Source organism: Nyctereutes procyonoides, unplaced genomic scaffold (genome assembly GCF_905146905.1).
Source record: "Nyctereutes procyonoides isolate TBG_1078 unplaced genomic scaffold, NYPRO_anot_genome, whole genome shotgun sequence".
Lineage (NCBI taxonomy): Eukaryota > Metazoa > Chordata > Mammalia > Carnivora > Canidae > Nyctereutes > Nyctereutes procyonoides.
The window spans coordinates 38556746-38584731 of NW_026575134.1; the positions used below are offsets into that span (position 1 = coordinate 38556746).

The 27986-nt window shown below is 55.5% G+C and overlaps 1 protein-coding gene across 1 annotated transcript; it reads right to left on the reverse strand.

Annotated features, from left to right (window-relative positions):
* Window positions 1-93: 93 nt before the first annotated feature.
* Window positions 94-27918, reverse strand: P2RX3 (purinergic receptor P2X 3). Its single transcript, XM_055300735.1, has 12 exons — window positions 27634-27918; window positions 20655-20790; window positions 20143-20214; window positions 19861-19924; window positions 19053-19146; window positions 18702-18779; window positions 17751-17892; window positions 17142-17278; window positions 3699-3792; window positions 3392-3457; window positions 2692-2769; window positions 94-2245 (listed from the first exon to the last, which is right to left on the reverse strand). The coding sequence occupies exons 1-12, from the start codon at window positions 27750-27752 to the stop codon at window positions 2132-2134; spliced, it is 1194 nt and encodes a 397-aa protein (XP_055156710.1). The 5' UTR covers window positions 27753-27918; the 3' UTR covers window positions 94-2131.
* Between the last annotated feature and the right edge of the window lie 68 nt (window positions 27919-27986).

A 27986-nucleotide genomic window follows, 5' to 3' on the forward strand; every position in this document is an offset into this window, starting at 1 on the left:
GTCCGCTCTGCAGTGCGCTGTGGTTGCAAGTGCTGTAAGCCTCTTGGGGGGGGGGGGCGCACGCTCCACCCATTGCTCAGCAGGGCTAAGTCATCACTGAACGTTAGCTTTTATGCTGAGTGATTAAAGACACAACAGCCCACTTAGCGAGTATGGGCTCCAGCTCAAACTGCCCCGGATTCCAGATCTCTTTTTCCATCCAATAGGATTAGTGACAAGCCTCGGCAACCGCACCAGGGTTGGCACGTGGTGGCATTGGTGACTGCCGATCCGCCACCAGGCAGCAGGGCCCGGCCAGCTGCTGTTACTACTGCAGACGACAGCCGTCAATCTAGCACACAGAAGCCGTGGCTGGGTTCCTGGTGGCTCGCATGTTGGGCTCACTGTCCCCAGTTTGCACACTTGCTGTCAGGCCCAAGAGGAGAGGCTGCTGCACCTGCGGGAGGACCACCCCAGTCCGCAGGAATGGTGGGGGGAGGAGGGGCAGGCGGCAGTGTCCTGTGCAGGGGGCATCCCTGTGATTCCTGCCGGGGATGCCTGTGGGTCTCCTCCGGGTGCAGAACGCGGCCTCCAGTCATGTCTCTGCTACTCAGATCTCCGGACACTGCCCGATGCCCAAGGCCACCCCTGGGGAGCTGTGATCCCACCAGCCTGAGGATGGGGGTGGGTGGAAGCCGAGTGGGGGAAAGGGTGACAGGCCACGTGTGAGGGAATCCGATGCCTTCTCCCCTGGAGGGGGGATCACTGGGGTCAGGCCTTTGCAAGTGCCCACTGTTCCCAAACTAGTCCCTTCCAAGTGGCTCCCAAAGCTGCCCCCGCCCCCTGCCATCTCCCTGCCCCTTTATGGGCCCCTCCTAATACCTAATTTTATATCATTTTAAAAAGAAGCCCCAAATTGTGTAACCTTCAGGCTTCCAGAGACCTGGATCCACTCCTGAGCTCTGCCCTGGGGAGGTTCTGGGGCCTCTCACCAGAGGAGAGCCCAGAAAGGGGAGGGGACGCCAGGCTGACAGAGGTGTGGGGGGACTTGATGCTCCCCTGCCTCCTCCTCTCAGTGCCAGGACACCCGGGTCCTCTTGGCCACTAACTGTGGGACACCAGACATTTCCCTTCCCTTGCCTCAGACTGATCATCTGTAAACAGGAGAGTGCAATGAAAGGGTTTCTAGCATTGGAAGACACCCATGAGGACCCCGTGGGGGTGGCCTGGCTGGCCAGCTGCTCAAGAGGCAATGGGCCTCATTAGAGCCTGTTCACCAGTGTCGCAAGGGGTCACTGCCCACTGAGAAAAGGGTCCTGGGCCTGGGAATCACACTGCATCCTAGGGGGCCTAATTCCACTCCTGGGGTAGGGATGCCCAGACATGTGTGAGTATGTGGGGGTCCCAGAGAGAGAACAGAATGGCCCTCCCCTGGTTGAGGACTGAACTAAGTCATGTCTCCTGGGTCCTTCTGAACTGGGGATCCACCCAAGTCAGAGAAAGGAACCCTGCACCACTGTCTAGCTGGTCTCCCCCAGACTGGGGCCTGGGTTCCTGTGGAAAGCATGGGGCTTACTCTTTATTAGCTGCACCTAATCCTGGTCACTGTGGGGAAGGCTGAAGCAGCAGGGGCAGATGCCCCCTGGGAATTCACTCTTCTTTTGTGGGGTGTGGGTGACATCGTCAGATCTGAGTTCAAATCCCAGCTCTCTTGCGGCCTGGCTGTGTGGCCTTGGGCAAATGACTCAACCTCTCTGGAACTCAGTTTATCTTCAAAACAGGGAAACTAATATCTACCTCATTATTCTAAGGGTTAAATGAGCTAAGGTGTGTGACACTGCCTGGCACGGGGTAGTGCCTGGCAGCCACTCGTCATGACTATTATGCTCTCTACTCTTTAGCAGGGGGACAGTACATGTGCTGCTGCCCTGGGGGTTCCAGGAAGCAGATGGGGGCAAGGTAAAGGGCGAGGGAGAGATGGGGGTCTTAGCAGGTACCCCTGTCGGCTAGACACTGGGAGGCCCAGACACCTGGGTCTAGTGTGGCTTCATGGGGTGAGCAGCAGAAATGAAAGCCCCTTCCCTTGCTCAGATGGGGTGCCCTACGGGGAGGCCCGGAGCCCAAGGGTGAGAATGGGGCCCCGGAAGAGGCCTTAGTGGCCGATGGAGTAGGCCCCCGAGTCCGTGGACTGCTTCTCCTCGGTGGTCTGGTCACTGGGGTACACGGGGTTGGCCGAGGCAGTGACCTTCAGTGTTGTCTCGTCCACCTGCAGGTGGAAGGGGTGGCATGATCGTGCTCTAACTGCAGGCACGACCCCCACCCCGTCCCAAAAGGGCTCTCTGCTTGGGCTCAGGAACTCCTTGTCAGGGAGCCACAGCCAGTCTGTGAGATCCCAGCAGTCTTTCCATGCACCTCAAGGGCAAACAGAAATCTGAGCTAACCCAATAGCAGGACTTGTCCCACCTCAGAAATGGAGAGGGGACATGAGTGGGTGGGGGTGTCGACAGTGATGACCCACAGAGTCCCCACAGAGCCCATTCTTGGCCAACTACCTCTCTCTGGGCTCCCACTTTGCATGGAGGCCCTATGAACTCTCCTTATGAAGCCCCCAAAGGGGGAGCCTCTGGGAGTCCCCAGGGTCTAGCGCCCCTCCCTGCCCTGTCGGCTACCTCTCATGCTCCTCTGCCTGCCGCCCACTCCCCTCCAGCTTACCTCCTCAAACTTCTTGGCTTTGTACTGGTCAGCCCCCTTGAGGAAGTTGAGTAGGATGATGTCGCAGAGGACAGTCCCCTGGAGGAGGAGAGGCAGGGCAGGCTCAGTGTGGTAGGAAGTGAGGGGCTCAGGTGACTGCTGAGCCACCCGGGCAGTGGGCAGGACTGTCCTCAGGCAGACAGCAGGCCAGGGCTTGGGGTGAGTCCTCCAAAGACACCTGATGTTTCCACTTGGAAAAATGTCCAAGGACTTTGGAGAATGTCTTCGTCACCCACCTCTCTGGCTCTTGGCAGTGACCGCAGACCAAAGTGCAGAGAGAGGACTTGGTGGGAGAAGAGGTGGGTGAGAGGGTAGATGTCCCTGGGAGCAGGGCTCTGGTCTTTAGGTTGTTGGAACCCTGGAGTCTCCTCCCTCCCCTTCATGCTGGGGAGCAGGAATTTGTACAAACTCAGGTGGAGCCTCCTGCAAATGGGGAGTCTGCTTCGGGAGGTAATGAGCTCTCCGCGACTGGAGATGCTCACTCAAGGACCGACCTGGCAGGGAGCTGGTGAGGGAGACTGAGGCACCTGGCAAGAGGTCAGGCTTTACATTCTAGGCAGAAACAGGACTTCCCTGGGCCACTTCCCAGCCACCCACCCCCAGCTGGGGCCCCACCTTGACTGGCCTCCTGTCTGAGCCTGGGGAGGGGGGCTGAACTCACCACTCCCACGGAGGTGAAGGCCGCCACGGAGCTGATGATGGTGGGGATGATGTTGAACTTGCCAGCCTGGAAGCACAAAGACCAATGCTGAACGTGGACTCCCAGCCAGAGATGGTGGAGCAGGAGGCCCCAGCCCTTCACTGTACCAGTGAAGAGACGAGGCATGTGACCAGCTGAGACCCTCAGAGCTGCTCAGTGGCAGGACCTCACCCCCTGACTGGAGGCTTTTGAGGACCCAAAACTGGCCTGGGTTCCGCACTTCCCCCCCACCGCCCCGTCCCCCCATCCACCCCACCCAAGGACTCACGTTCCCATACACCAGCACATCAAAGCGGATGCCAAAAGCCTTCAGGAGGGTGCGGTACTCACTGCCATTCTCCATCTTATAGTACTTGGCAAACCTGGAAGCCAGAAGCAGAAGGTGGGTCCCACTGAGGGCTCCTACCTGAAGTTTCAGGGTCCTTCAGAGCCCATAGCCCCTACTTACTAAACGACTCTGACCAATGGTTTGCTGGACACCTGCCACAGGCCTCCCCATGTGGTTAGCTGACGCTCTGCGCAGACATCACCTTGAGGGCTCCTTACACAGGCAGATCCCCAGGCCCAGCTTGAACCTGTACAGTCCGCATCTCTGTGGGTGGGGCTCAGAACTCTGCCTTTTAAATAATTTCCCTAGATGATTCTGATGCATGCAAAATCTGAGTCCCGCTGGACTCCAAGTCTCTTCGGTGTTATTTGTTCAGGTACCCCAGGCCCCAGCTCGCTGTAGATGCACCCCTCCCCAAAGGCTTCTCAGCCTACTTGGGTTCAAAGCCTGGATCGCCACTTACCAGTTGTGCAGACTTGGGCCAGTTAGCCTCCCTGAGATAAATAACATTTTTTCTTTTATTATTGAGAATGATATGGAAGTCCTGCTTCACAGGGCTGCTGAGAATTGAAGGAAAGCTCACACACCAAGGATCCAGAACAGTGCCTGGAACACGGTAAGCACCCAGGGAGTGCTCGCTGGTGTTGGCTGTTATTATTGCTGAAGAAAGACATTTGCATTTGTAGAGCAGTTTCAAAAAGCCCTTCCAGACACCACATGTCATTTCACCCTCATCACAGACCTGCGGGATAGGGATGCGACAGCCCTATTTTTCAAGCGAGGGTCTGGGGGGTTAAGTAACTTGTCCAGGGTCACCCAGCTGGCTAAGACTGAATGCTAGATTTCCCTAAAACTATATTCTCTCTCCCTTCTCCTCCGGGGCTGCTGGGGACAGATTAGAACAATCACCTTCAAAATGGGGCCACGAGTGCCTCACTGTGGAGATACCCAGGGAGGGGAAGGGACCGCCAGTGGCTTCGTGGTCATTAAGCATGCAAATTGCATGTGTCTACAGCCAGTACGTGCCCCCTCCAGCTCGGCCCAGTGTAGGCAAAACCCTAGTATCAGCAAAGTGTAATTTCTCAGGGCTACCATGGACCCACGGCGGTAAAACGGGCTCCTGGGTCCCAGAAGCACAGGGAAGGTTAAGTGAGATGATGGGGTGATGGGGCTCGGAAAACCCCCTAACAGTGTAGGGTTGATGTGGGTCTTATTTGGTGCCGGCCGGCTCCCCACCAGTGTTTCTGACCCCCAGATTCCCAGGCCTCTCCCAGAGAGAGGAGTCTGAGAAACTCCTTCCCCCATTCCATGGCTGCATGACGCAGCTCCCAGGGAAAGTGCATATGGGAAAAGGGGCCCAGAGACGGAAATGCTCGACCCAAGTACACAGATAGCAGAGGGAGCACAGGCATGGGAGCAAGATCATTTTGGGGAAGAGTCATCTAAATGCATAAAATGTCAGCCAGTGTCCGCTCTGGCTGTGTGGAGCTCTGGAGTTGGGCAGAAACGAGTCCAGATTCTTGCTCCAACCCTTGCTGGTAGTGCGGCCTCTCTTTGTGACTCAGCCCTCAGGGTTTCTCTGTCCATGTCTATGAAACGGGGGTGCTCATGCCTCCCCCCACCCCCTGCCACGCACAGATCTGTTAGCGAGACAGGTAAGCACCGAGACCCATCCTTCGAGATGGGCACTGTCACCAGCCCCGTGCTGGACATTTTGCCTGTTGCTCCACACCTGTTCTCTGCCCAGCTCCTCTGCAGGGCCTGGGAGCCAGGTCTGCAGGCACTGCCTCCGCCAAGCTCCCTGCCTCTGGCTCCTGGGGGTTATGCAGTGGGAGGCATCCACGGGCGATCAGAGGGCAGCGTCAGGAAGGTGTCCAGGCTGCATGTTTTTGGGTGCGCCTCCGCCTGGGCAGGGCCGAGTGTGTATGCCCCGGTGGTGCACCTGTTGCCTCAGGCCTGAAAGTAAGGCTGAAAACTGCTCAGTGAGGGAGAGCTTCCTGGGGATCCCGACCTGGGAAGGTGTGTCCCGTGGACTTGGCAGCCGAGGGCAGAGGGAGGGGGTGCAGAGGAGACAGGATGATCTTCTCAAGACTGAGACCCACAGGAAAAATAGGAGTGGCCCCAGGAAGGAGGCTGAGAGAAGCCCAGCTACCTAAGCCTGAGAAGCAAAGACTCAGAGGACCCACTGCAACGAGGTGGTGAGTTATGGTCTGGGCGGTGGCGGCAGAGGGCTTTCCAGACCAAGGCACGACGGAGTGGGTCGGGCTGTACCAGCAGGAGATTGAAAAGCTCGACACCAGAAAGGAAGTCACTCATATGATGACGAGGACACCCAAGAACACGGCTCTCTAAGGAGGCCTCTCAGGAGACTAAAGAAGTTTCGAAAAGGAGCATCCGGACTGGACAGAAGGAAGTCCTCAGGGTGGCGTGTTCAGGTTGGCCTGAGGCTACATACAGACTGCCACGGTTTCCACACCCACGATTACAGAGCACCGGGAAAAGAAGCAAATCTCTCAATACGAGCATCTCACGCCGTTAATCTCACAAAGGTGGCACGTGGACCCATTTTATAGATGGGGAGACGGAGGAGAAGGTGACTTGCCTGAGCCGGGATCCCAGTCTCTGCCCTTAACCCTGAACGTGCTGCTGCCTCTGGGCTCCGGGTGGCCGGTAAGGACACTGGCAGCCCTGGAGCCAGACCTCAGAGCCCTTCCTTGTTCTGTTCACATCACTGAGAACTCAGCTTCCCTGTCTGCGAGATGTGGCAGCTGATGTCTACGGGGGGAGGGGTGGGAGGGTGGGTCACAGATGCTTGGGGCCAGGCAGAGGCTGGGACCCTGCTCCCGAAGTCTGAGTTCCAGCCTGAGGCTGCAGCCAAGAAAAATGCTCTCGCCTCGACTTGGAGAACAAAAAGTCAGCATCCTGGGCACTGTGTTCAAAGCGAAGCCTGGCTAAATTTATCTTGGGAAGGAATGTGAAGGAACAGGGAGAAAAACCAAAGCGGACTTGGTTTTTCTCCAGCACCTGCCTTCCAAGAGGCAATAAGTATGATAAAATCATTATCTCACCAACCACCCACCCTCGGAGGAGGGTTGGCAGGGACTGGTTCTCTTCCTGGGTGGGAGGGAGGAGGAGGAGGAGGGCTCAGGGAGGGGGGGCCCGGAGTCCTGACTGCTGCACTCGTGTGCGGCTGGTGAGGGCCACGGAATCTGGCCCAACCCCACGGCGACAGGGCCTGGGTTGTCTCTTCTGTGGGCCCATACAGACTGTCGCTAGACTATACTGCTCACCCCCTTGCAGTGAGCGAGGTGGGCCCTTGACTAGTTCTGGCCAGTGCGATGTGAAGGGAAGTGAGGTCTGCCTGTCGCCTGTGGGCCGAGGTGTCAGAGCTAGGTGTCTTGTACAACCTCCCTGTCCTCATGGCCACTTCCTCAGGAGCTCTGGGTGAACTCGGGCCCTAGAGGAGACTGATTCAATAGGCAACGGGAACCCAGCACCTCAGTGCCCCACCTCCAGCAACTACACGAACATTTGTGTGAAGCCTCTGAGCTGAAGGGGTTGTTTGTTACAGCAGCTAGCAATGCTTACCCTGACTGTTACAAACAGTCCTAATTGTCTAGCCGAGAAGCCTGAGATTCAGGGAGGAGACATTCTCAATCAAAGGACAAAGAATGAGCTAAAATTGGGGAGTTTTTCAAGATGAGCCAGAGAGAGGGCAAGTTCCCATGAGTCCACAATTCTAGGATGATTCTCTAGAAGAGTTGTGGGGGTCTGGGTGTGATTCTGTTATCTTCAATTAGTTTTTCCACCCTGGACAAGTAACGCCTCTCTGAGTTTTCTACCTCAACTGGGTGGTGAGATTAGAAAGAGCCGCAGGGAGGATGGATGAGATAATGTTGATATATAGAAAGTCCCTAAAACTTGTCTCTTTCTTTTCCCAGGATCGCAATAAAAGAAATTCTGCCTATAGTCCCCTCAGCTGCTGCAGTGTCCTGCCTCCTGGAGAGAATCACATCCACCATGAGAACAGCCAGCGGATACTGAGCACTCACTACATGGCGGCTCTGTGCCAAGGGCTTTATTTATACCTACTACCTCTTTGCAGACCCAGCCCCATGGAATCTTTTGTTGCTCTTCCCATTTTACAGATGAGGAACCAGGATCATACAGATTAAGCAATTTGTCTGAGATCCCCAAACCAACAGTCAGTGACCAAACCTGGGATTTGAACTCAGGCAGTCCAGGGCCAGAGCTTACCCTCTGAGCCAGCATTCTAGATTGTTCTTTTTGATGCCCAATTTCTGGGAGGTCCTGGCTAATTTCTTTCAGTTCTCCAACTGGGGGCCCTTTTGCCTTGACCAGATGAGTCCCGACACCCAGCGTCGCTGGCTAGGAGTAGAATGGGAAGGGCCGTGGAGTGTGGGAAGAAGGATCCCCAGCCTCCTCATCTGAAAAGGGGATGATGAGCTGAGCTACACCGTGGTCAGCCCTGGTTTCTCCCAAGTCCTCCAATTCCTACCTTTTTAGATTTGGTTTCCTTGGCTGGGAATGCAGTCGATGAGAACAATGCCACCAGCACCCAGCCCGGCCCAGTCCACCTTCCTCACCTCAAGTGCCAGCCACTCCCCACGGCCCACTTTCTTGTGTTTCCTGAACACATGTCACAGACACCGATCTCTTGCCTTTGTCTGTGCTCGTCCCCCCTCCTCCCTTGCCCCCCTTGCAGGCTCCTATGCACCTACCTGGCCCAGCAGATGTCTAGAGCACAACAGCCTTAGCTATGCCAGGCACTGTGCTTGGCACTGCTGACTCCTTGGCAAGCTCTGCTCTCATCAGAGGGGGAGAAATACTAATAACCACCCACTCTCATCAATAGCTAAGATCTGACCTAAGGACTGAAGAGAAGAAAGCAGCATTCGACGAGCACACTTAGTGAAGACAATCTGACCTGCTGGTGGGTCAAGGAAGGCCTCATGTAAAGTGTGGTTACAGTCGTGGCCCAAGGATGGAGAGTTGAAAGGTGAGACGGCTAGAGGTGGGGGCGGCCGTCCAGGCTGAGGGAGCTGCAAGCCCTCTCACGGGCAAGGAGCTGGGTGGGCTGCAGGACAGGGGCGGGTAAAAATGGATCCATGGCATCCCGGCTGACAGAGCCAGTGCCCGCATCTCTTTTCCATGTCCACCTCGGGGCATGTCATGCCTGTAGCTTGACCAGGGAGGTGTGTTTCCACCACAGAAATTGACAAACACCATGACCCGGGTGTCTTCTTTGTCTGATTTCTTTTTCTCCAGAGCTGGTTTCTCAGTGTGGGGCAGAGGCCACCTGTCCTGCCTCCACCTCAGCACCTGTGCACCAGACAGCACTTAACAGTTTGGACAGTGCGCCGGTTCTCGCTGTTGGCCTTTGCCTGCCTCCCTAGGGAAGGAATGAGGCCTGCTTGCTGAAAGCATCAATGAGATCCTGAGATTCCTGACGTCTCCCAGGTTGAGTTTAGCACTGTTGGCCTCCGGGTTTCCTCCTCCTGACTTGGCTTCTCTAAATCCTCACATTCTTCGGATGGAGCCAGTATAAGGCAGTCGCATCAGGCAGTTTCTCTCCCAAACAGAAAGCATTTAGATCTGGCAGGTGGGAGAGTAGGTGCTATTGGTGGGAACTGGCCCCTGTGGAGGGGAAACAGGGTACGGGGGGCGTGGGGACAGTCGAGACATGATATGTGTGCAGCACTTACTCCTGCTGAGCGCTGGGCTGGAGGCTTGCACCTGTTACCTCATTCAGGCCTCACAGTGACGGCCGGGTGGTACAGCTGTTGGCCGAAGGGCTTTGAAATGAGATAGTCCTGGGTTCGAACGGTGGCTCCAAATTAGCTGACATCAGCTGAGGTAAAGCCCTGAGCCTCAGTGTCCCCAGATGTGAAATGGGGTTACTAGTGATGGCCACGGGTTGTGACAGAGGATTCTGTGAGCTGCAGAGCTTTCAGTGCACGGCACCTGGTGCTGCCCTGGCAGGTGGCTGTTGAAGCTCCTGGGCCTGTCAGGGGCACAGCTAGGAACTGTACTCTCATGCCAACCCCTGCTGCTCCCCTGACAGAAGAGCCAGAAAGGACACTTCACGGCAGCCACAGTGGGCAGGGACGTGTGGCACTGGGACCATGGGTACGCACAGTGGGCGAGAGAACTGTGCCTGCCACCTGCAGCCACTGGGCCCAGGAGGGGTGGGCACAGGGCAGGGCTGCAGCTTCTCCGGTGGGCCCAGCTGTGAGGAGCATTGGAAGGGGGTGGATAGGTCCTGGTGTGCTCACCATCCTCCACTCTGACCCCCACAGGCCCCTTCCAGCTCTTCTTTCTGCTTGACGCAGGGTTTTGGTAAATGGGGACACTGGGGGGTGCAGAGAGGGTGAGAAGGTGGCGGGTATTTGCCCACTACTTCCCTGTGTGGCTGTGCTTCTGTCCGTGGCTGTGCTGCTCCCATCAGGGACCCCAGCTCTCAGCCGGGCTCCTACTCCTCCCACTGGGGCTGTGGGGCTTGCGGTGGGAATGGCTTCCCACTCTGTTAGGCCCTGAGTGTCTCAGGGCAGGTCTCAGCTCCCTTGTTGTGTGTGTTTCTTCACAGTCCCCCACCGGGGATGCATTCCCACCCGGACCCTCCTGGAGACACCCGTCCTGTGACCAGACAGGACGACCCCAGCAGAGCACCGAATCCAACAAGCTGAGGCCTGACGGGGCTGAGACACGTGTGCGTGTGTGTGTACACGTGATCCCTCATGCCACGAGCAGCGATAGATAAAGGATGCGTAAGTACAAACACCAATTACCATAATAAATCATTTGTCAGATGCGTGTCTGCCGGGCAGTGTGGAAGCTACGCTCCAATATGACAGGCCTATAAATAATAGTGCACGCGTCAGCGGCCCGTTTCCCAAGCCTTCCCCCAGACACCCACATGCACTCATTCAGACTGTTAGAGCTTGAAGGGACCTCATCACCTTGAAGCAGCCCATTTCACGGAAGAGGAAACTGAGGCCCACGGAGGGGCCAGGACTTGCTGAAAACCACACTGAGCATTTATCCGCAGTGAGGCCTGAACCACAGCCTCCTGACCCAAAGCCAGGGCCCTGTCTGCTTCAGCTTTGCTTCATCTTCATTCTGGTTGGCTTGCTCCAGCACAAATTATTTTCCGCATAAATATTTTGTTGCTTGGGTTCAGGGCTATCCGTCCCACATGGTCACAGGAACCGGCCTCGTTCACGTTTGTATCAGCCACAAAGCCTGATGTAATCTGGAACTGGAAGAGATCTCCGGGGCCCTCCCTTCGTTAGCCCTGAGAGGTTTGCTGCCAGGGCCTGGATCTCCCCAGAGACGGGCAAGGCGCCGCCCCTGCCTGGGGGAGCAGCTGGATGTGAGCCTCGGGAGGGAGGCCCAGGGCCTCAGGAGCATCCCCGGTGCCGGGCTGACATTTGCAGGCGGTCCACACGCATCTGCTGAATGGAGAAGGCTTTTCTCACAAAGTACGAATCCCTTGGAAGCTCTCAGACATCTGTTTAGAAACGATCCCGTAGAGTGACGGAAATCCCTTCGTACAGCAGGGACACTAACTGTTAGAGCCGCAGGGAAAACAGCAACAAAGTTTGCCGGGATCCCGGTTGGACTCGCTGAGGGAAAACTTGGGCCGGGGATCTGAGTGTCTGAGTGAAGGAACTGGTGTTCTCGGCGAAGCTTTTGCCTGGTGAGAAGTGATTTTGCCAGCTGAGAAATACTTTTACAGTTGACTTTCTACTGATAGGAAAATATCTGCTGGCAGGCTCATTGCGTGGGGATGGGGCGACATCCTTGGAGCAGGCTGGGGCGCCTTCCCTTAGAGGGGACCCCGAGCCATAGCGACTTACTCAGATGCCGGGGACCTAATCAGCCTCAGGGGCGGATGTTTTAAATGGTGGTTGGTTGTTGACCTTTTTAAACATATTACTTTTAATACATCTTGTAAGAGGCGGGGAAAGATCAATGGACGTGGAGCTGGAAGGTGTACCTGACAGCCAGGTGGCTATCGCAGCTTGTTCCTGGGAGTGACGTTTTTGGCCTCAGTTTCCTTGGCTGTGATGGGGTGTCACCGGGCTTACAGGGGCCTTGTGGTTACCAGCATAGGCTCTGGAAGCTGTTGGAATTTGAAATCCCAGCCAGCACCGTTTGCTGTGTGGCTTCAGCAGGTCACCAAACCTCTGAGTGTCAGTTGCCGCAGCAGCAGCTGGAAGATTCTTTCACTTCCTTTCCCTTCCGAGGTGATGAGATAATCTGCAAAGAGCACATGCTGAGTCCCTGGCTCCCCAGTAAGCACTCGATGAGGGTTAGCTGCTGTTTTCCACCAAAAACGTTGGTTTGTCGTGAGGACAGGCTAGACATGAAAATTATAAAAGGCTGAATAAATTCAGGATCGCTCTGATGGCCTCTCCTCCCACCTCAACCTCAAGAAAGAGGAAGACGGATCTTAACGACTGCAAAGCAACATACACCCCTGTCGGAGGGGCCTTCAAGCCTCTCTGTGGAGATGAGGGAGGATGGCTGCTTTTTAACACATATTCTATGGCTTTTGGAAGGAGAGAGATCCAGATTGCAGAAAGAATGATCAAAGCCAAGGGCGCGCTTTCGATTCCGTCTCTGTCAATTGGCCTAAGATCTTGCTGAACTGCACGTTTCTGCGTGGAAGCGGAGCGGGCGCCAAATTTCAGAGCTCCAGGAAAGCTGCTGTGGGTACATTTCCAACACGAAACCATCACTAGAAACACCTACAGCACGAGGAACATCTAACAGCTGAACAAGTGTTTTTCGTCCCAGACACCAAGATAGGAAATCCAAAACTGCCTGGCCTTTTAGTAGCAAAGCTGCCTTAGCAGGGCTCAGGGTGGGAAATAAGAATCAGACGTCGCTGGACCCACTGTTTTGCTCCTGTGCCATCACCCCAGCCATCACTGCTGGGTCTGTCTCTTCCCCTTGCTCCTTTGTTGCAAACGATGTGGCGGTGGAAGGTGTGCTAGAAGCAGCGGCTATGCAGCGGGTCCCTGGGTTTGAGTCCGGATGTCCCTCTGAATTAAGCCGCATAATCTTGGGCAAGGCTCCATCTTTAGGAGCCTACTATGGGGGTGTGGGCGTGGGAGCTGTGAACCTGTCCAAATAGGCGTGAAAAGGCTTTGCAAACTGACCTCGAGGGGCTCTCCATCTGAGATCTGGGGGTGGGCTTTTAGAGATCTTCAAAGTCTTCAAATTCTATGCTTCCTAAATGCAGAGAAAAAACACTGGAGGGAAAGCCCACTAAACGGTCCAAGATGCTAACTTCCATGGAGGGGAGGAAGACTGAAGGAGGGAAAGGGAGTCTCCACATCATTACTCGTATGCATCCGTATCGCTGGGATTTATTACTCTGACAATGTATTTATATCTTATTTGTAGAAATAAGTTTTTTTTTGAATGAAGATGCCTGCCAAAGTGCTCATGTCTATGATTATGTGCATCTTACTGGGCATTTATTTGGTCCATGAGTTCATCGGGGGCATAGAAAGTGTTAGAGACCTCCAAGTGCTCACGAAGGACACCCTCCTCCCCGCCGGTCCATGCTCCTGCCTTCCCCACCCTGCCCGGGGCTGCCTCCATTGGCGGTCTGTCCAGGTCACAGTGCCTGTCACCACAGCGGTGTCTCCAGGTTCCAGTAACTGCTTCCTGCCCTCGCCCCTTCAGACCTGGGCCGTCACCAATGTCCTGTTACTGGTCCCAGGCCCTGCGCTACCCTTCGCGGCTTTCCTGCCCACACCTTTGAAACAGTCCCTTTATTAAACTCTCCTCAAATTACCCAGTCTGTGTGCGCCATCTGTTTCCTGCTGGGACCCTGACTGCTACAGTATTTTTAATCTGTCTTTGTACCATCTCTGCCCGTACACTCACACGTCCTCGCATACATTCCCTGACACCCTCACGCACGCTCCACACTCAGGCACACACCACACTTACACACTCACCCACAGACTTGCACTCATCCCCTCACAAACACACTCACTCGCTCAAAGACTTGCACAACATTCACATTCACATGCACCACCGGCCGCTCCCAGCACCCCAGGGAGATGTAGCCCTCTGGTTAAAATCCTGCTCCCGTGAATGGAAGGTCCACCTGTGATGGGAGAACTGGCCCTTGTCTGCACACCACCCCCTGCCTCCGGGGTGCCCATCACTGATGCGCCACTGAATTGTGACTCTCGCCAGTTCTTCTTTTTTTTCTTTAGAAATGCTGTACTTGGCCTACTACTAATCCGGATGGACCCACCAATGCCACACTCTCAATGTACTTGGAAAGAGGCTTCGTAAAAGTACCAACTGAAAGTGGTTCCTGGAGAGGTTAGCCGTACAGAATAGATACAGGATTAATAACAAAATCTCTCCACCAAGTTTCAGGTAGGGACAGAGGGCAACTTGAGGCGATCATACCCAAAAAAGATTAATTTCGATGGACGGCACCAGGTAATATGGGTGGAAGTTGAAGGGAGACACATTCTGGCTCAATACAAGGTCATCTTTCAAATAATGGGAGCTGTCAAGGAGAGACGGGCCATCCTGTGAAGAAGGGCCATGTCACAGCGAGACTGATGCAGAAAGAGCTGGCACGAAGGACCTCAAAGTCTCCTTAGATGCCCTTGTAACCTTGGGCAAGTCACTTCCCCTCTGAAATTTCCACTTCCTCACTTGTAAAATGGCCACCTCAGTCTAGGGGTACCCAAGGGGTCCTCGACGACTACGAATCCTCTACATCTCTGATCCTACAGGCAAAGAGCTGCAAGAAGTGGGAAGGGGAGCGCATTTGGAAAGGAGCTGCAGAAGTAATTAGTGATGGAAATGCGAATCTCTAGCTGCCTTCCGTCTGAGTGTGCAGATTAAAAAACAAGGCTGACTCTTGGCTGAATGACTGCGTTCCCTCCAGAGCAAATGGCAGCAGTAGGATGTTGAAAAAAATCTGGCCTCTGTTAGAGAGGGAGCAGCAGACCAATTTGGGAGACAAAGGGCCAGACCCTGAATTGTGCCTCGGGCAGCCAGCTTGTCCTTTAGGGTCTATGGGCCTCAGCTTGTTGGTTTTTTAAGTAAGGATGAAAGTTATCAGCCACATGGGCATGTGGGCATGCCTTTTTTTTTTTCCTTTGGATTAAGACATACTAAAGTCCCAAGCCTTCCTGGCTGCATGGAAATCATCCAAGAAAATGTGTTTGGGTCCCAGTTCCCATATCTACTGGCCATGTGACCTTGGGAAGCTGGTTTCACCCCGTCAAGTCTTTTTGTTTTCTCATCTGCGGAGGGGATCGCGGCATGTACTCCACAGAATGGGTAAGGGACAAGGCGCCGAAGCACACGAAACACCTGGCACACAGAGTGGCAAGATTGTGCCCACAAATAAGGAGATTTGTGGGATATTAAGTCTGACTATCATCAGAAACTGCAGTGTGGCCTGTGCTGAACCTGGCTGTGACCTTTATTCTCTGCAGCCTCTGCCACATGAGGGTGGTGGGTGGGCACCCAAGGGAGGGATCTGAGGGAGCTTGGGCAGAGTCCTCAACTTTGTCAGGGCTCCCAGATATTCCCCCATCCCAGGGCTATTCTTTGGGCCCTCTGGAAATTCTTTTAAACTACGGGGTGATGGGGGGCGGTGTCAAAATAAGCCACTTTTCCCATTCTTACTCTGGCCTAGTGGTCTTGGTGAGGGGGTTAGTTATCTGGGGTCCACACCTCTCAGCTCCCCATAGGCCCCTGGTGGTTAGGCTCACAGGGTTCTTAGACATCCTTGGAACTGTCTGCCCAAATACAATCTAAGCTGATTTAGGACCGGGTCCCCCTCAGGTCCTGCTGTGTAGGGGTGGCAGTGGGGGGGGGCCAGTAAGGCGAATTGGGGTGGAGAGGCAGCCAAAGCACAGGACCCCACACCATTCCTTCTGTAAATGAAAGAGCTTGTTCTAGGGGCACCTGGGTGGCTCAGTGGTTGGAGTCTTCATAATAGTTACATCCTTCATAAGCTCTCCTGCCAAGTAAGTTATTTGGGAAACTCAAGAATTCCCACTGGCCACAGGGAAGTTATGAAGATGAAAACTTTGCATTTTAGATCCTGAGAATTTTATTAATATGTTGCTATTTTAAGCCACCATACAAATATCCTTTGTATTGATTTCTGTGCGATGCACCCAGTGAATAAATATGCCAATTTCTGCCAGGGAGCCGAACAGTATTTTTAACCTACTTTAAAATATGTGTTGTTTCCTATGGTTTTTTAAAGTTTGGAGTTGATTATGAAAGCACTTTCAATTTTAAAAAATTCTTCTTTCCAGAGAATATACATATATATTTTAAACTATTAAATATAAAGTGCAATGGGATGTAGTTTCAGATGCAGTTTTGAAATCACAATAAAGGTAAAGAAAAAAAAAAAGAAAGGTAAAATGAGTTTTTTTTTTTTGCTGTTGTGTGCCATTATATTGGAAAACACTACCACCACCACCACAAAGAAAGTTCAAGTAATAATTCTTTGAATCTAAAACTGAAATATATTCTTACATGTACTTCCCCCCTCATCACTGCCTATTTAGCCAGTGTAGACTGTTTAGTGTATGACACTGTTAATGTAATCAGGGCCCTACTAGAAGTTTTAGTGTCTTCACAAATCAAGGGAAAAAACCAAGCAGAGGGCTGAAGCTTTTCACACCTTGGCTATGGATCCTCATGATAATGACACGACTGCCATTTCGTAGACTGGGGTAGATCAAGGGCTCGTTCAGGGGCTTTTGTTTGGTTCCAAATAGTTAGCCCTGGGTTATTCTCTTTCCCTTTTTTTCAAAACGGGTGATTGGTGGGGGCTTCGGGGAGAGATTCCTTATGTCTCAGGGCCATTGGGAATATAAACTGGATGATATTTAAAGACTGTTTGGAAGTTTGGGTTGGAAGCACTGAAGGCCATGGTGGTTGTTATTTGTGACTCAGAAGAAACTTCCTGGTGATGAACAGAAACACAGAGTTTCCATCTTGTAAACTGATACCACTATTGTCTTTGCTTTGTGGATGGAGAAGCCTTAGAAAATCCAGGCACAGGAGAAGGGCTGCCCTGGGAGCTCCTGGGGCACCTTACAGCTTCAGAGCCAGAGCTAAGAAGGGCTCAGCATCATAGGATGCACGTTCTGGGAGACCTTGGTCACGAGGTCTGACTGCTGATTAGAAAGTCCTTCCCAATTTTGAGCCTAAACCGGCCAGGGGGATGCATGAGGCCTTTTCTTCCTGGCAGGCTTTGCGGCTGCTGGAGGTGTGACTCTTTGGAGCAGCCTGTGCTCCTCCTCCCCACGTCCAGGAAACCCGTCCCAGGAAACCCGGGATTACCTGAAGTTGTAGCCTGGGGACACGCTGCTCTTCTCTGAAACGCCATCCAGCCGGGTGAAGGAGTACTTGGGGATGCACTGATCCCAGGCCCTGTCCAGGTCACACACCCAGCCGATCTTAATACCGAGGACTCCACCCTGTGGAAAGGCGCCAGCTGTGAGGAGGATGCGCTGTCTCCACGGCCCGCCAGGGTGGGGACCGGGGGTGGTGACACACAGACACCAAATTCTTCCCATCCTCTAGGTGGAGGGGAAGTGATTTGCTCCCCCCCGGGGTTGCTTAGGAAACAAAGTGCTGCAGTCTGGGGTGTGGACCTTTGAGTCTCTAAGTCCTGCTTTTGTCTCGCATCCCTTAGCAGTGATCCAGGATCCCTTAGCCATTGGGGGTGATGCTTTTTCAGGGCGCTAAGGTGAAGCGTAAAGGCCCAGAGGGGAGACAGAGGCTCGGCGCCCCGCAGCCCCGGGGCGGGAGACTGCGCTGAGGCTGCAAGCCCGGTGCAGGCCCGTGTGCGGCTCCACTCCGAGGTGGCGCTGCCTGGCCGTGGCGCCCTCCCCGGCCCTTCCACCCTCCACCGGCTAAGCGGCCCCCAGCGCTTCCTTAGGTCCTCACCGTCCTGGCCAGTTTGGCGAAATCCTGCCCCGCAAACTTGACCACGTCCCCCACCCGCAAGATGGGGCAGAAGGGGGCCTTGTCAGGGTGGAAGCGGCACGTCTTCATGTCGGCGGCGGTCAGGTTGGGAAGGAGGTTGCCCCTGCGGAGGAGGAGAGGACAGAAGCAGGGTAAGGGGATGGAGGAGCAAAGGGAGGTGCGCATGAGTGTCCCTAGCCTTCCGGGTCCAGGTGGGAGGACCCGGGAGCTGTGTCTTGGACACTCCAGGTGGGAGGACCCGGGAGCTGTGTCTTGGACACTCCAGGTGGGAGGACCCGGAGCTGATGTCTCAGACACTCGCGGGCTCCGGCACCTCATCTCTGCATCTCCTTGCAACCCTGTCCCCTTCCCTCCGTATTAGGGTTGAGTGTGCTTGTGTCTGCTAGCCCCTGGCTCCCAGGCTGGGGAGGGGAGCGCCCAGGGGGCAGGAGTCACGCCTGATTTCTCTGGCACCTCTGTGGTGCCTGGTGTCACCCTCTCTCTGCATATGCTCGATGTCCACCAAGGACTTGCCAGATGAAAGAGTCATAGAAGTCCTGACTGGCCAGTGGAGAAGGGACACCGCCCTTGGGCTTGAGGTGGGAGGGAAGAAGTGGGATGGGTGCCTTGGGCCCCAACCTTCAGAGACATGGGGGCTCCAGGCCCAGGCTGAGCCTGTCCCTCACCCGCCTCAAGCCTCAAGCAGAACTCCCATCTGGGTTCTGAGCCCCAGAGAGGTGGACCTCAGAGCCCACCTAACACTCGGTGCTCAAGACCAGCTTGGAGATTGGGAACAGGAGCCCCAGGGAGATGGTGAGAGGGCAGGAAAGCACAGAGAATTGTGTGGATGGGCTTCTCCACCCCTCTGAAAACAGGCTGGCAGGGTGGGGTGGGTGCTCTGCTTTCTGCTTTAGGGAGGGAGCTGGGACTCACTTCTCAAAGTTGAAGAGGGGGAACCGGATGCTGTTCTTGATGAAAATGGTGAAGTTCTCGGCTTCCATCATGACAGGCCTGTGGGTGAGAGCAAGGCGGCCTTCGCTTCTTGGGAAGAGGAAGGGGAAGCAAGGGGTTTTCCCCAGAGGGACCACCTGGTCACAGCCTCTCCGGAGCCCAGGGCTGGAGGGTGGGGGGAGGTAGGAGAGGCGGGGGCAAGGTGCCATCCTGAGGCCACTTCCCCAGGGGCCTAGGAGCGGACGCTGCTGGGGGTGCCCACGAGACCCTGTGCAGGCTCAGAGATGCAGAGCTGCGCCTATGGGCAAAGCAGAGCTGGGGTGGGGGCCTCACATTTCCACCGTGTCCACCTCGGTGGGGCACCAGCCCTGGATCTCACAGGTCCGGAGCGTAGAGCTGTAGTTCACGCAGCGGCCCGTGAGGATCCCTGTGAGGGGGAGCCACCGGGCTGGGTGCCTGCCTGGCCCTTTGCTACCCTCTTAGCCCACCCCACCTCTCATTGGAGACCACCTCCATTCCGGGACCCCACAGGTGGAGGGGAAGTACAGGGAGGTCAAGGGAGGTGGACCTGTGGTACAGGAGCCCTGCCCAACTCTCTCCCTCCTCTCCTCCTGAGCTCTAGACCAGGCCAAGGGGAGGAGACAGGCTTCCTCTGACACGTCCCACCAGGCCCAGCCACCCCAGCCACCCCGAGGGCCCTGTTTCCTTGCTCCCCAGGCAAAGGGTGCCCTTCCTTACCTCTGAGTCTTTGCAGCAACTGTTCCTTCTGCCTAGAATGTTCTTTTCAAAGCCCTCCTAGTTGGCAGCTGCCAACTCTTTCCCATCCTTCAGGGCCCATCTAAAATGTCACTGCCTCTAGGAAGCCATTTGGAGCCACCTACCTGGAAGCATTGTCTCTCCCTTCCCCAGCTAGCTCCCTGCTGTTCCTCCCCGACAGCACTTGCTCCCTCCCAGGGCACCTGTCTGTCACCAGCATCCCCGGGGTGTGGGCTCCCCTGGGAGCAGCCCCCATTGGGTCTGGCACACAGTGAGCACCAGTACATGCCAGTTCCCACTCTTTCTCCCCCATGGGGGATGTGCTGTCCTCCAGGGTCCCACGAACACTCTGGGGGCGCGAGGGGGTGGGAAGGGCTGCACTCACCCCCACCCGGGAAGCGCCGAGGCCCACACTGGCTGTCCGACACACAGCGATACTTCTCCTCGCTCTGTGGGGAGACAGGTCTGCAGGTGGGTGTAGGGCCCTGAGCTGGCCCCGGATGAGCCCCTTGGCTCCCAGTGCTCCCCCATAACCAGGGGCCTTTGGGAGGTGGCAGAGGCTGGACCACGGACCTCTGCCTACACTCCTGCCCCTCCCTGCCACCCCTCTGCACCCCCACCGTTTCCTTCCCTGACCTGCTTCATCCACCCTCCCTCCTCCCCTCACCTCTGGGCAGAATCCTTGCATCTGGTTTTCAGTGACTATCATCTTGGTGATGATGACAAAGACAGAGGTGCCCTTGGTGGGAGAAGGGAGAGGAAAAAATGCACCAGTGGCAGCCCATGAGGCGAGTAGTACTGTTATCCCCACTCTACGGATGGGGACACTGAGACATAGGGTCAGAGATGAGGCCAAGGTCACAGGGCTAACCAAGGGCAGAGGGGGGTTCAAGTCAGGTCCTACCACCCACCTTGCCTCTCTTGCTCCCTCTGTGTGTGTCCTGCTGATCTGCAGGCTGAGTGTGGCAGGGCCGGAGGGGACCCTGCTGTCCTGCTGCCTAGTGATGCTCTCTGGAAGGCAGCCGCCCTTCCCCCCACCCTGCACCTCCCAGCCGCTGGGGAAGGGGTTTGCTGGTCCCTGATGCCACACAACCTGGCTCAGGGATCTCACTGGCACTCTCCTTGCCTTGGCCCAGCATCTGGGCAACCACGTAGCACCCTGGGGTAGGGGGGCCGTACCTGGGGTGGGGTCACATAATCAGACACGTCCATGACTCTGTTGGCATAGCGTCCAAAGCCTTTCACCTTGGTGACAACCGAGGACTCGATGGCTGTGTCCCGCACCTGGTAAGCCTTCTCGTGCAAGAAAACCCACCTGGGCAGGAGAGCAGGGATGGAGAACGAGAGAGAGAGAGAGAGAGAGAGAGAGAGAGAGAGAGAGAGAGAGAGAGAGAAGGGTCTAGGCCCGTGGTGCAGAGGCTGGAGGGCTTTCCTGCCCCCACGGTAGACCAGCCACACTCGGTGTCTGGCCAGGGGAAGGCCTTTGCTGGAGGGGAGGGACCTCCCCTGGGTTAGCTTACACTGGTGTTTGTCCATCTTTCCCATGTCCTGCTTTCCGAACATGTTTAGACTTTTTTCCCCTAACCCCCCCAACATGAAATTTTAATACCACAGATATCAGCTTATGTGCTGTATGTACATTTGTGTTTTACATGAGAAGAGTGAGATTTTTTTGTAATCCCTCAAGCAGATTTTCACCCCCTTGGGTCCTAGGCCTCTGGCCCTGAGCATCCCAGGCTTTGCTCGAGGCGGGGGGGGGGGGGAGGGTGTCCCAAGTGCAGGCACATAGTAGTAGTTCAGTAAACAAATCAGTGAAGGCATCTGGGAGCTGAGCCGGGTGCTTGGCAGGGGCTGCATCTGTGCGGCGCCAGGTGAGAGGCGGGAGGAGGCAGGAGCGGCGGCTGCCCAACCCTCCCGGCAGGTGGACCTGAGTCGGGGCGCTGGCCCGGCGGCAGGGCTATTCCTTGGGCTGTGCTGCCACCCCGTGGACGTTTACCTCTGCCTCCCTCCTGCCGCAGGCCCGCCCTCCCTCGGGACCAGGAGGGAGGGCCTCCTTGCTTCTTTCCACTCGCACCCCCTCCCGGCTCGGCAGCCCTTCCCCAGCAGCGAGAAGAGCCTCTCCGGGCCTGCGGGCCTGCGAGGGGCCGCCTTTCCCATCACAGCCCTCCAGGCTACAGCCACCCGCCGCCTCAATAGCACATTTCCACCCTGTGGCCCGTCCCGTTAGCTCCAGGCAGCAGATGCTGCTGCGGTCCCCGGTCCCCACGGTGCCGCTGAGAGGAGGCCATCAGGTGGGTTTGGGAGATGCCGCGCCCTCATGATTTTGGAGAGACACCGGTGACGTTTTGTGGAATCCAGGAGCGCACTTTGGGAAATGCTGGGCCAGGGTCATTTTCTGCCTGCCAACCAGGGAGGCACAAGGTTGAGGATGAGCCGCAGGAAGGTGCTGGAGACCAAGTAGTGGAGAGAACACAAAGGTGGGGGAGTGCGGGGCTGGGAAGCTGACCTGAGGACTTCTAAGGAGGGAGTTAGGACTTCAAGCCCGGGAGCTGTCCAACCCCAGAAAGTTGCCCAAGAGCAGGCTGCCTGCAGGAGGTGGTGAGCTCCACGTGCCAGGGGAAGACTCAAGGACACGCGTTCAGGTGGGGAGCGGTTGAACTGGGTGACCTCTGGAGTCCCCGTAGAGGGGAACAGCTCCCAGGTCATGCGGGGGGGGGTCACAGCCAGTTGTGGGACGGGCACCCCTCTGTCATGTTCATGTGCACACAGGCTGACACTTGCAGGAGATTCTGTTGAGTGTTCCGCGAGAGGGCTGGGAGTGTCCCATCGTGAGGCTCTTGAATTCCCAATGTTCTCTCCAGTGGGACAGGAGTGGAGGTGTCACAGCCGGTGGCAAGTGGCTCCTAACCTGTCCCCCATTTTATTCAGAGCAGGCCGAGTCCTGAGGCACGCACCATTAGGAACAGTTCACAGGCTTCTGTGAGGCTCTTATGAACACCTCACTGGTGTGGACGCGCCTGTGGTGCCGAGTGCTTTATTTTCCTAGCACTTTTCTCCTTTTTTTTTTTTTTGGAAGGGGAGGGGTTTTGTCAAGGTCTCCTAAGGATGCATGGCTCACATAGAAATCTCATCCACCTTCCTACATCCAAATGAGTATTACCAGCTCCTGGGGGGGGGGTCACCCTGTGCAGTGGAGGGCATGAGGCCAAGGGCCCAAACTCCCTGCTCCCAGCTGAGCGCCCCTCTGTCCCCAGGACAAGCCACAGTTGCAATCTGCCCTCTGGAGCCTCAGTGTGCCTGGCCACAGAACGCACACATCTCTTAAGGGGGGCATGGAATGCGGTGGTTTCCTAAGGTCCCTTACCCAGGAACTCTTGCAGATGAGAAGCAGGGTGCAGATTATTATCACCAGACCAACATAGCCCGCTAAGTGCTCTCTGTGGTAAGGGTTCCTAGAGTCCTTAGCACAACCCGGTGAGACACCTCTGTTGTCATCCTTATGTTGCAGATAAGGAAACAGAGGCACAGAGTGCTGTGCTGACTTGCCAAGCTGGTACGTGGGTTCCAACCGTGGACATCCTGCTCAGAACCACCTCGCGCCTTGACCTGGATCCTGGTCCTGGTGGTGTTGGCCCTGCCTGTCACTAGGGAGCACATCTCCAGCCCTGGGAAAGTCTCAGGAGGAAGGGCCATAGGGTTCGGGAAGACCAAGGAACCTCTCCTTCCTCCTCCTTCAACGCTCCTCCTTGTGCCCAGTGGGTAGGAGAGGCCACATCAGAATCTCTCTCTGAGTTAAATAATAAGCGGAAGAATTTCAGTGGCCCCTTGGGGCCCAAGGACGTCACTGGGGCAGCTCAAAATAAGGGAATGCTTCATTTCCAGAATAGAAGGGCTGAGTCTGTCTCCAGAGGCCAGGGCTGAGGAGATGGGGCAGGACCCATCTCTTCAATTCTTGGCATTTACTCTGCTGCTCTGACTTATTTTTTTCTCGTGTTCCTGGTTTATTATTTATAGAGCGGAAGGCGGGTGGCAGCTCCTTGGCAGGTGGGATATGCAGGAAGGAGGCCAGCACCCTTCTGTCCACCCCCAAGGAGTCAGGGAGGAGGCTGGGGAGGGGGCGTGCGGAGTGTGTGCTGTGTGTGCCAGGAGGAGAGGGGCCTCTGAGGAAGGTGTGAGCCCGATGGCGGGGAAGCAGGAGGTGTGTTGGGGAATCTGGGGAAATGATAGTTGCCGCCTGTTAGTTGGTCTCCCGTTGCAGGCAAGGCACTCGGCATGTTAGTCCTCCTTGCTGCACTCTGAAACCCACTTTCCAGATACAAGGACTGAGACTTAGAGACATGAGGTGACCCGTCAATGCCCTGCTCCTAGCCGATATCACAGTGAGGCTTCCAAGTAGGGGGTCCTCCTCCTTCCGTGGTCTCTCCATCATGGGGCTGCAGATGGGGGCAGGTAGGGGAAATAAGAGTGAATGCCGCTCCTCTCTGCATCTGTAATATGGGGGGGTTCCAATAGGTCTTCCCACCACCCTTGTTGCCGAGTGTCCCATGGGGCACCTCAGGGTGCTATCCTGGGCTGAGGCGATGGGGCGGTGGGCCAAGAAGGTGGGATTCCAGGCCCCTCCCCTGAAACCAGAGCAGCTCCCCTGTGTAACTGCCTTATGTATTGAGCTTCTTTATAGGATTCAAAACGAGGCTTGGGGCCCCCGGGTGGCTCAGTAGGTTGGGCGTCTGACTCTTGATTTCGGCTCAGGTTCTGATCTCAGGGCCGTGGGATCGAGCCCCACATCTGGCTCATGCTCAGCATGGAGATTGCTTGTCCCTCTCCCTCTGCTCCTCCCCTTGCTCTTCCAACCAACTAACTAACTAACTAAATAAATAAATAAATAAATAAATAAATAAAAATTTTAAAAAGATTCAAAATGAGGCTGAGTATTATGAACCAAGTGGGACAACTGTGCAAATAGTGAGTCTGTGGATTGGGCCTTGCAGGGGGAGGATGGGACAGGGAGGGCAGGGCTGTGAGGAGGCCGAGGCACCATCAGGCACCGCAGGTTCTTCTGATGACAGAGCATCAGACGGCCAGGAATGTCCCTTTGTCAGGAGGTGGCTTCCTTCAAGGACCCTGCAAACCAGCTCAGGCCATCAAACAGCCAGCAGTTCAGGAAACTCGGTAAACTCAGTTCCCAGGGGTCTCCTATTTCGTCCTCAGCTTCCATAGGATCCCCCAAAGAGACTGGCTCTTTGGGAGTCCCACCGCACTGAGGAGACTGGGGTCACCACCTAGATCCAGGGAAAGCCATGAGAGAAACATCACTGGCCTCTCTGTGTACCTGGACGGGTAAAGGACACCAGGGATGAAGTGGGATCAACTCCAGAAGGCAGCTGAGGCTGGAGCAGGGGTGAGAGCATGTGTGGACATGACTAGCTGGTGTGCTGCTGTAAATGCATGAGAGAAACAGTTGGCTCATGGGACATGTGTCCTAGTAGGGCTGTGCATCGGGTCTACCTCACGGGGATCATACAGAAGACATTCAAGTGCTACTTAATATCACAGCGTCACAAATCCTTCTCAATTCTACTGAGTCAGGCCCTCATCATCTCTCTCAACAAGCCTGCACCACCCTTCACAGGGTATCCTGCCTCCACTCCTACCCACTCCCATCCCTTGGTGAGTTAGCCAGAGCAATCTTCCCAACTCAGATCTCATCATCTGTCTTTCTCTGGCTCTTCCTCTCTCCTTACCTGCCTCCCCGCTCACACACGCACACACACACACACACACACACACACACACACACACACACACACGGTTCCCAACCCATCCTTTGCTCCTGGTAAAAGTGAAAGCTCTGAGGGCTTCTGAGGTCTGGCTGGGTCTGTGATCCTACCCTCATCTTACACCACCCTTGGCTTTACTCCCTCTGCTCTGCTGTGGCCATACAGACCTTCTTTTCCTCTCCCCATTTGCCTGGCTCTTTCCCTTCGCAGAGCTGGTGTCTCTGCCTTGAACCCTCTTCCTTCCCTTTCTTTCCTGGGTTGCTCATACTCATCCTTCAAATCTCGGCTTGGGCAGCATGTCTCCAGGAAACCTTCTCTTAGGTCCCCGACTGGGTCAAACACCTCCATACCAGCAGCTCTCCTGGCACTCCCTGTGCACGTCTCCTTCAAATTTTGAGCCACTGTTAAACTGTACATTTGTTTGTGGACATGGTTTGATTTATGCCCATCGCTTGCATTGCAAGCTCCACGAGGGTGAGGGTGCTGTCTGCTTTTGCCCGTGTTCTATGCTTGGTGCACAGTGCCTGGCATGAAGAAATGCTCGAGGAATTTCTGCTAAATCAAAGACAATGGATTCGTGAAGTCCTAATGGTGCACAGGCTCATGTGCACAGAGATGGGGCTCAGGCCAGGGGGCCAGGATACACGCTGTGAGGATGTAACTGGAAGGAGCCTCTCCGTGGGGAGCTGTCAGGCTGGGAGATGGATGGGGTTGGATATGGAGACGCCAAAGAGCCTCTCATGCTTGTTCCTGCAGGCCAGGCTCCAGCCCCAAGGATCAGGGCATCAGATCATATCACGGCGAGGGAGGGACAGGGGCAGTGGGAGAGCAGAGCAGGCGGGTCCAGGAGCCACTGTCTACCTTCCATCAACCTTCTGCCCGAAGCCAACAGAGCCAGAAATGTGCTGAGGCAGCCTTTGGACTCACCCGGACCACCACACCGTCTTGCGGCTCTAAACAGTTACAGCCTCGCATATATGCGTGAACGCAGAACATTTAGGAGTCAGCTCCTAGCCAGGCTCTGGAGATGAGGACACGGCACGTTTGCAAACATTCCAGCTCACACAACCTCGAAGCTGGAAGTAAACTTCAAGGCCAAAGCTCGAATCTCTTCTCTCACCTCCCTGAGAGGAGCACCGGCTGGGTGGCCTTGCCTCCAGCAGCCACATAAACGAGTCGTACCGGCTCCCGCAAATCACGCAGGGAAAAAAAAATCTCTTAATCCATACGTGCCCACTTTTCCACGCACACACCACTCCGACCCTTCAGGCAAGGGGGCCCATGCACACGCAGCTCCGGCCCACACGCACGCACACCGGATGTCTTCTTGGACTGGTTTGAATTAACTCATGACAGCCGTCAGTGGTTTGCTCTCTCACACACAGAGCCATTGTCTCAAGGGATGGCTTGAGACTAGAGGCAGGCGCACTGGGAAAGAAAGATCTAGAGGCTTCTGCCTGTCGTTTCTGGCGTCCAGCAGTGTGTGCAAATGACCACAAGAAGGAAAGAAATTGTGTGTTCCCTCCCCCTGCCATTGTCTCCTCCATGGCCCTTGGCACACACACACACGCGTGTGTGTATGTGTGGGGGTGGACGCCTCTGAAGGTAGGTGCTGAGAGGGGGTGTTCAGACCACTGGCTCTCAAGCAACTCCCGGGATGGGTTATATGGCGCAAAGTTAGGTAGCAGCAAATTCACGCTTTCTGACAAAGAGGAGTGTTTCTGGATTCGTGAGGAGGGACCCGGTATCGTGTTCAGAAAAGCCACCTTTCCCCGGAGCAGCTCTTCCCTTGAGCGTTATCCGTGCCCTCGTCTCTCCCCCTGCCCAGGGCGCAGACATCCTGCTTTGTCCTCCCCTCCAAGCTCAAGGGCTTCTCCCCTTGCCCCCTTCTTTCACCAACTCCTCACGCCAGGAGGGGACTCCCTCATTCCAAAGTGTTCTAGTTCTGTCCTTCCCACCTCACCGTTGACCTGGTCACCCCATCCCCATCTCCCTTGTGTCGGTGTCTTCTCTTCGCCTTTTCTGTGCTCCCTCTTCTTTTTTGAGACCCCAAAGCATTGGTTAGGGAGAATGGGAAGGCATGAGGGCAGTCTGTTCTCTGGTGGGAGTAGGAAAGGAAGGAGAGAGGGTCACCTGGGACATCTCCTGGCTGAGGGTGGCACTGGGGCAAGAACTCCACTTCTTGGGGTGTGTGCCTGGAAACCACTCTCTGACTCCAGAGGATTTACCGGGGAAGAGGACTAATCTGGGGACCAGATCCCTGACTCCGTAGAAGAGACTGTTTCTTCCAAGAGAGGAAAGGCTCAGGCAGCTGGACAGCAACAGTGAGCGGACCCCAGGCAGCAGCACCCCCCACCCCGCTAGGACCCAAAGGGACTCACCCCACAAAGTAGGAGATGATCAAAAGCTGGACTGCCCGGTTGATGACCCCAATGGTCCAGCTCTTCACAACCACCGACTTGGTGGTCTCGTAGGTGAAGAAATCTGACACGCAGTTCATGCTGAGAGAGCGCTCGGGGGCCACTCAGGAGGGACCCAGTGGTGGCCTCGGGAGGGACAGGTCCTCGGGACAGGGAGACAGAGCTCAAAGCCTGGAGGGAACCGCTTGGAGGGGAGCCTGGTTCGTTAAGTCAGGAGACCCTAGCGCAGCACCCAGGCTCTCTCTGCTCTTGACACCCTGGGCTGCCAAGAGTCCAAGGCCAGGGCGGGGGGGACCCCCTTTTTGTTCATCTCC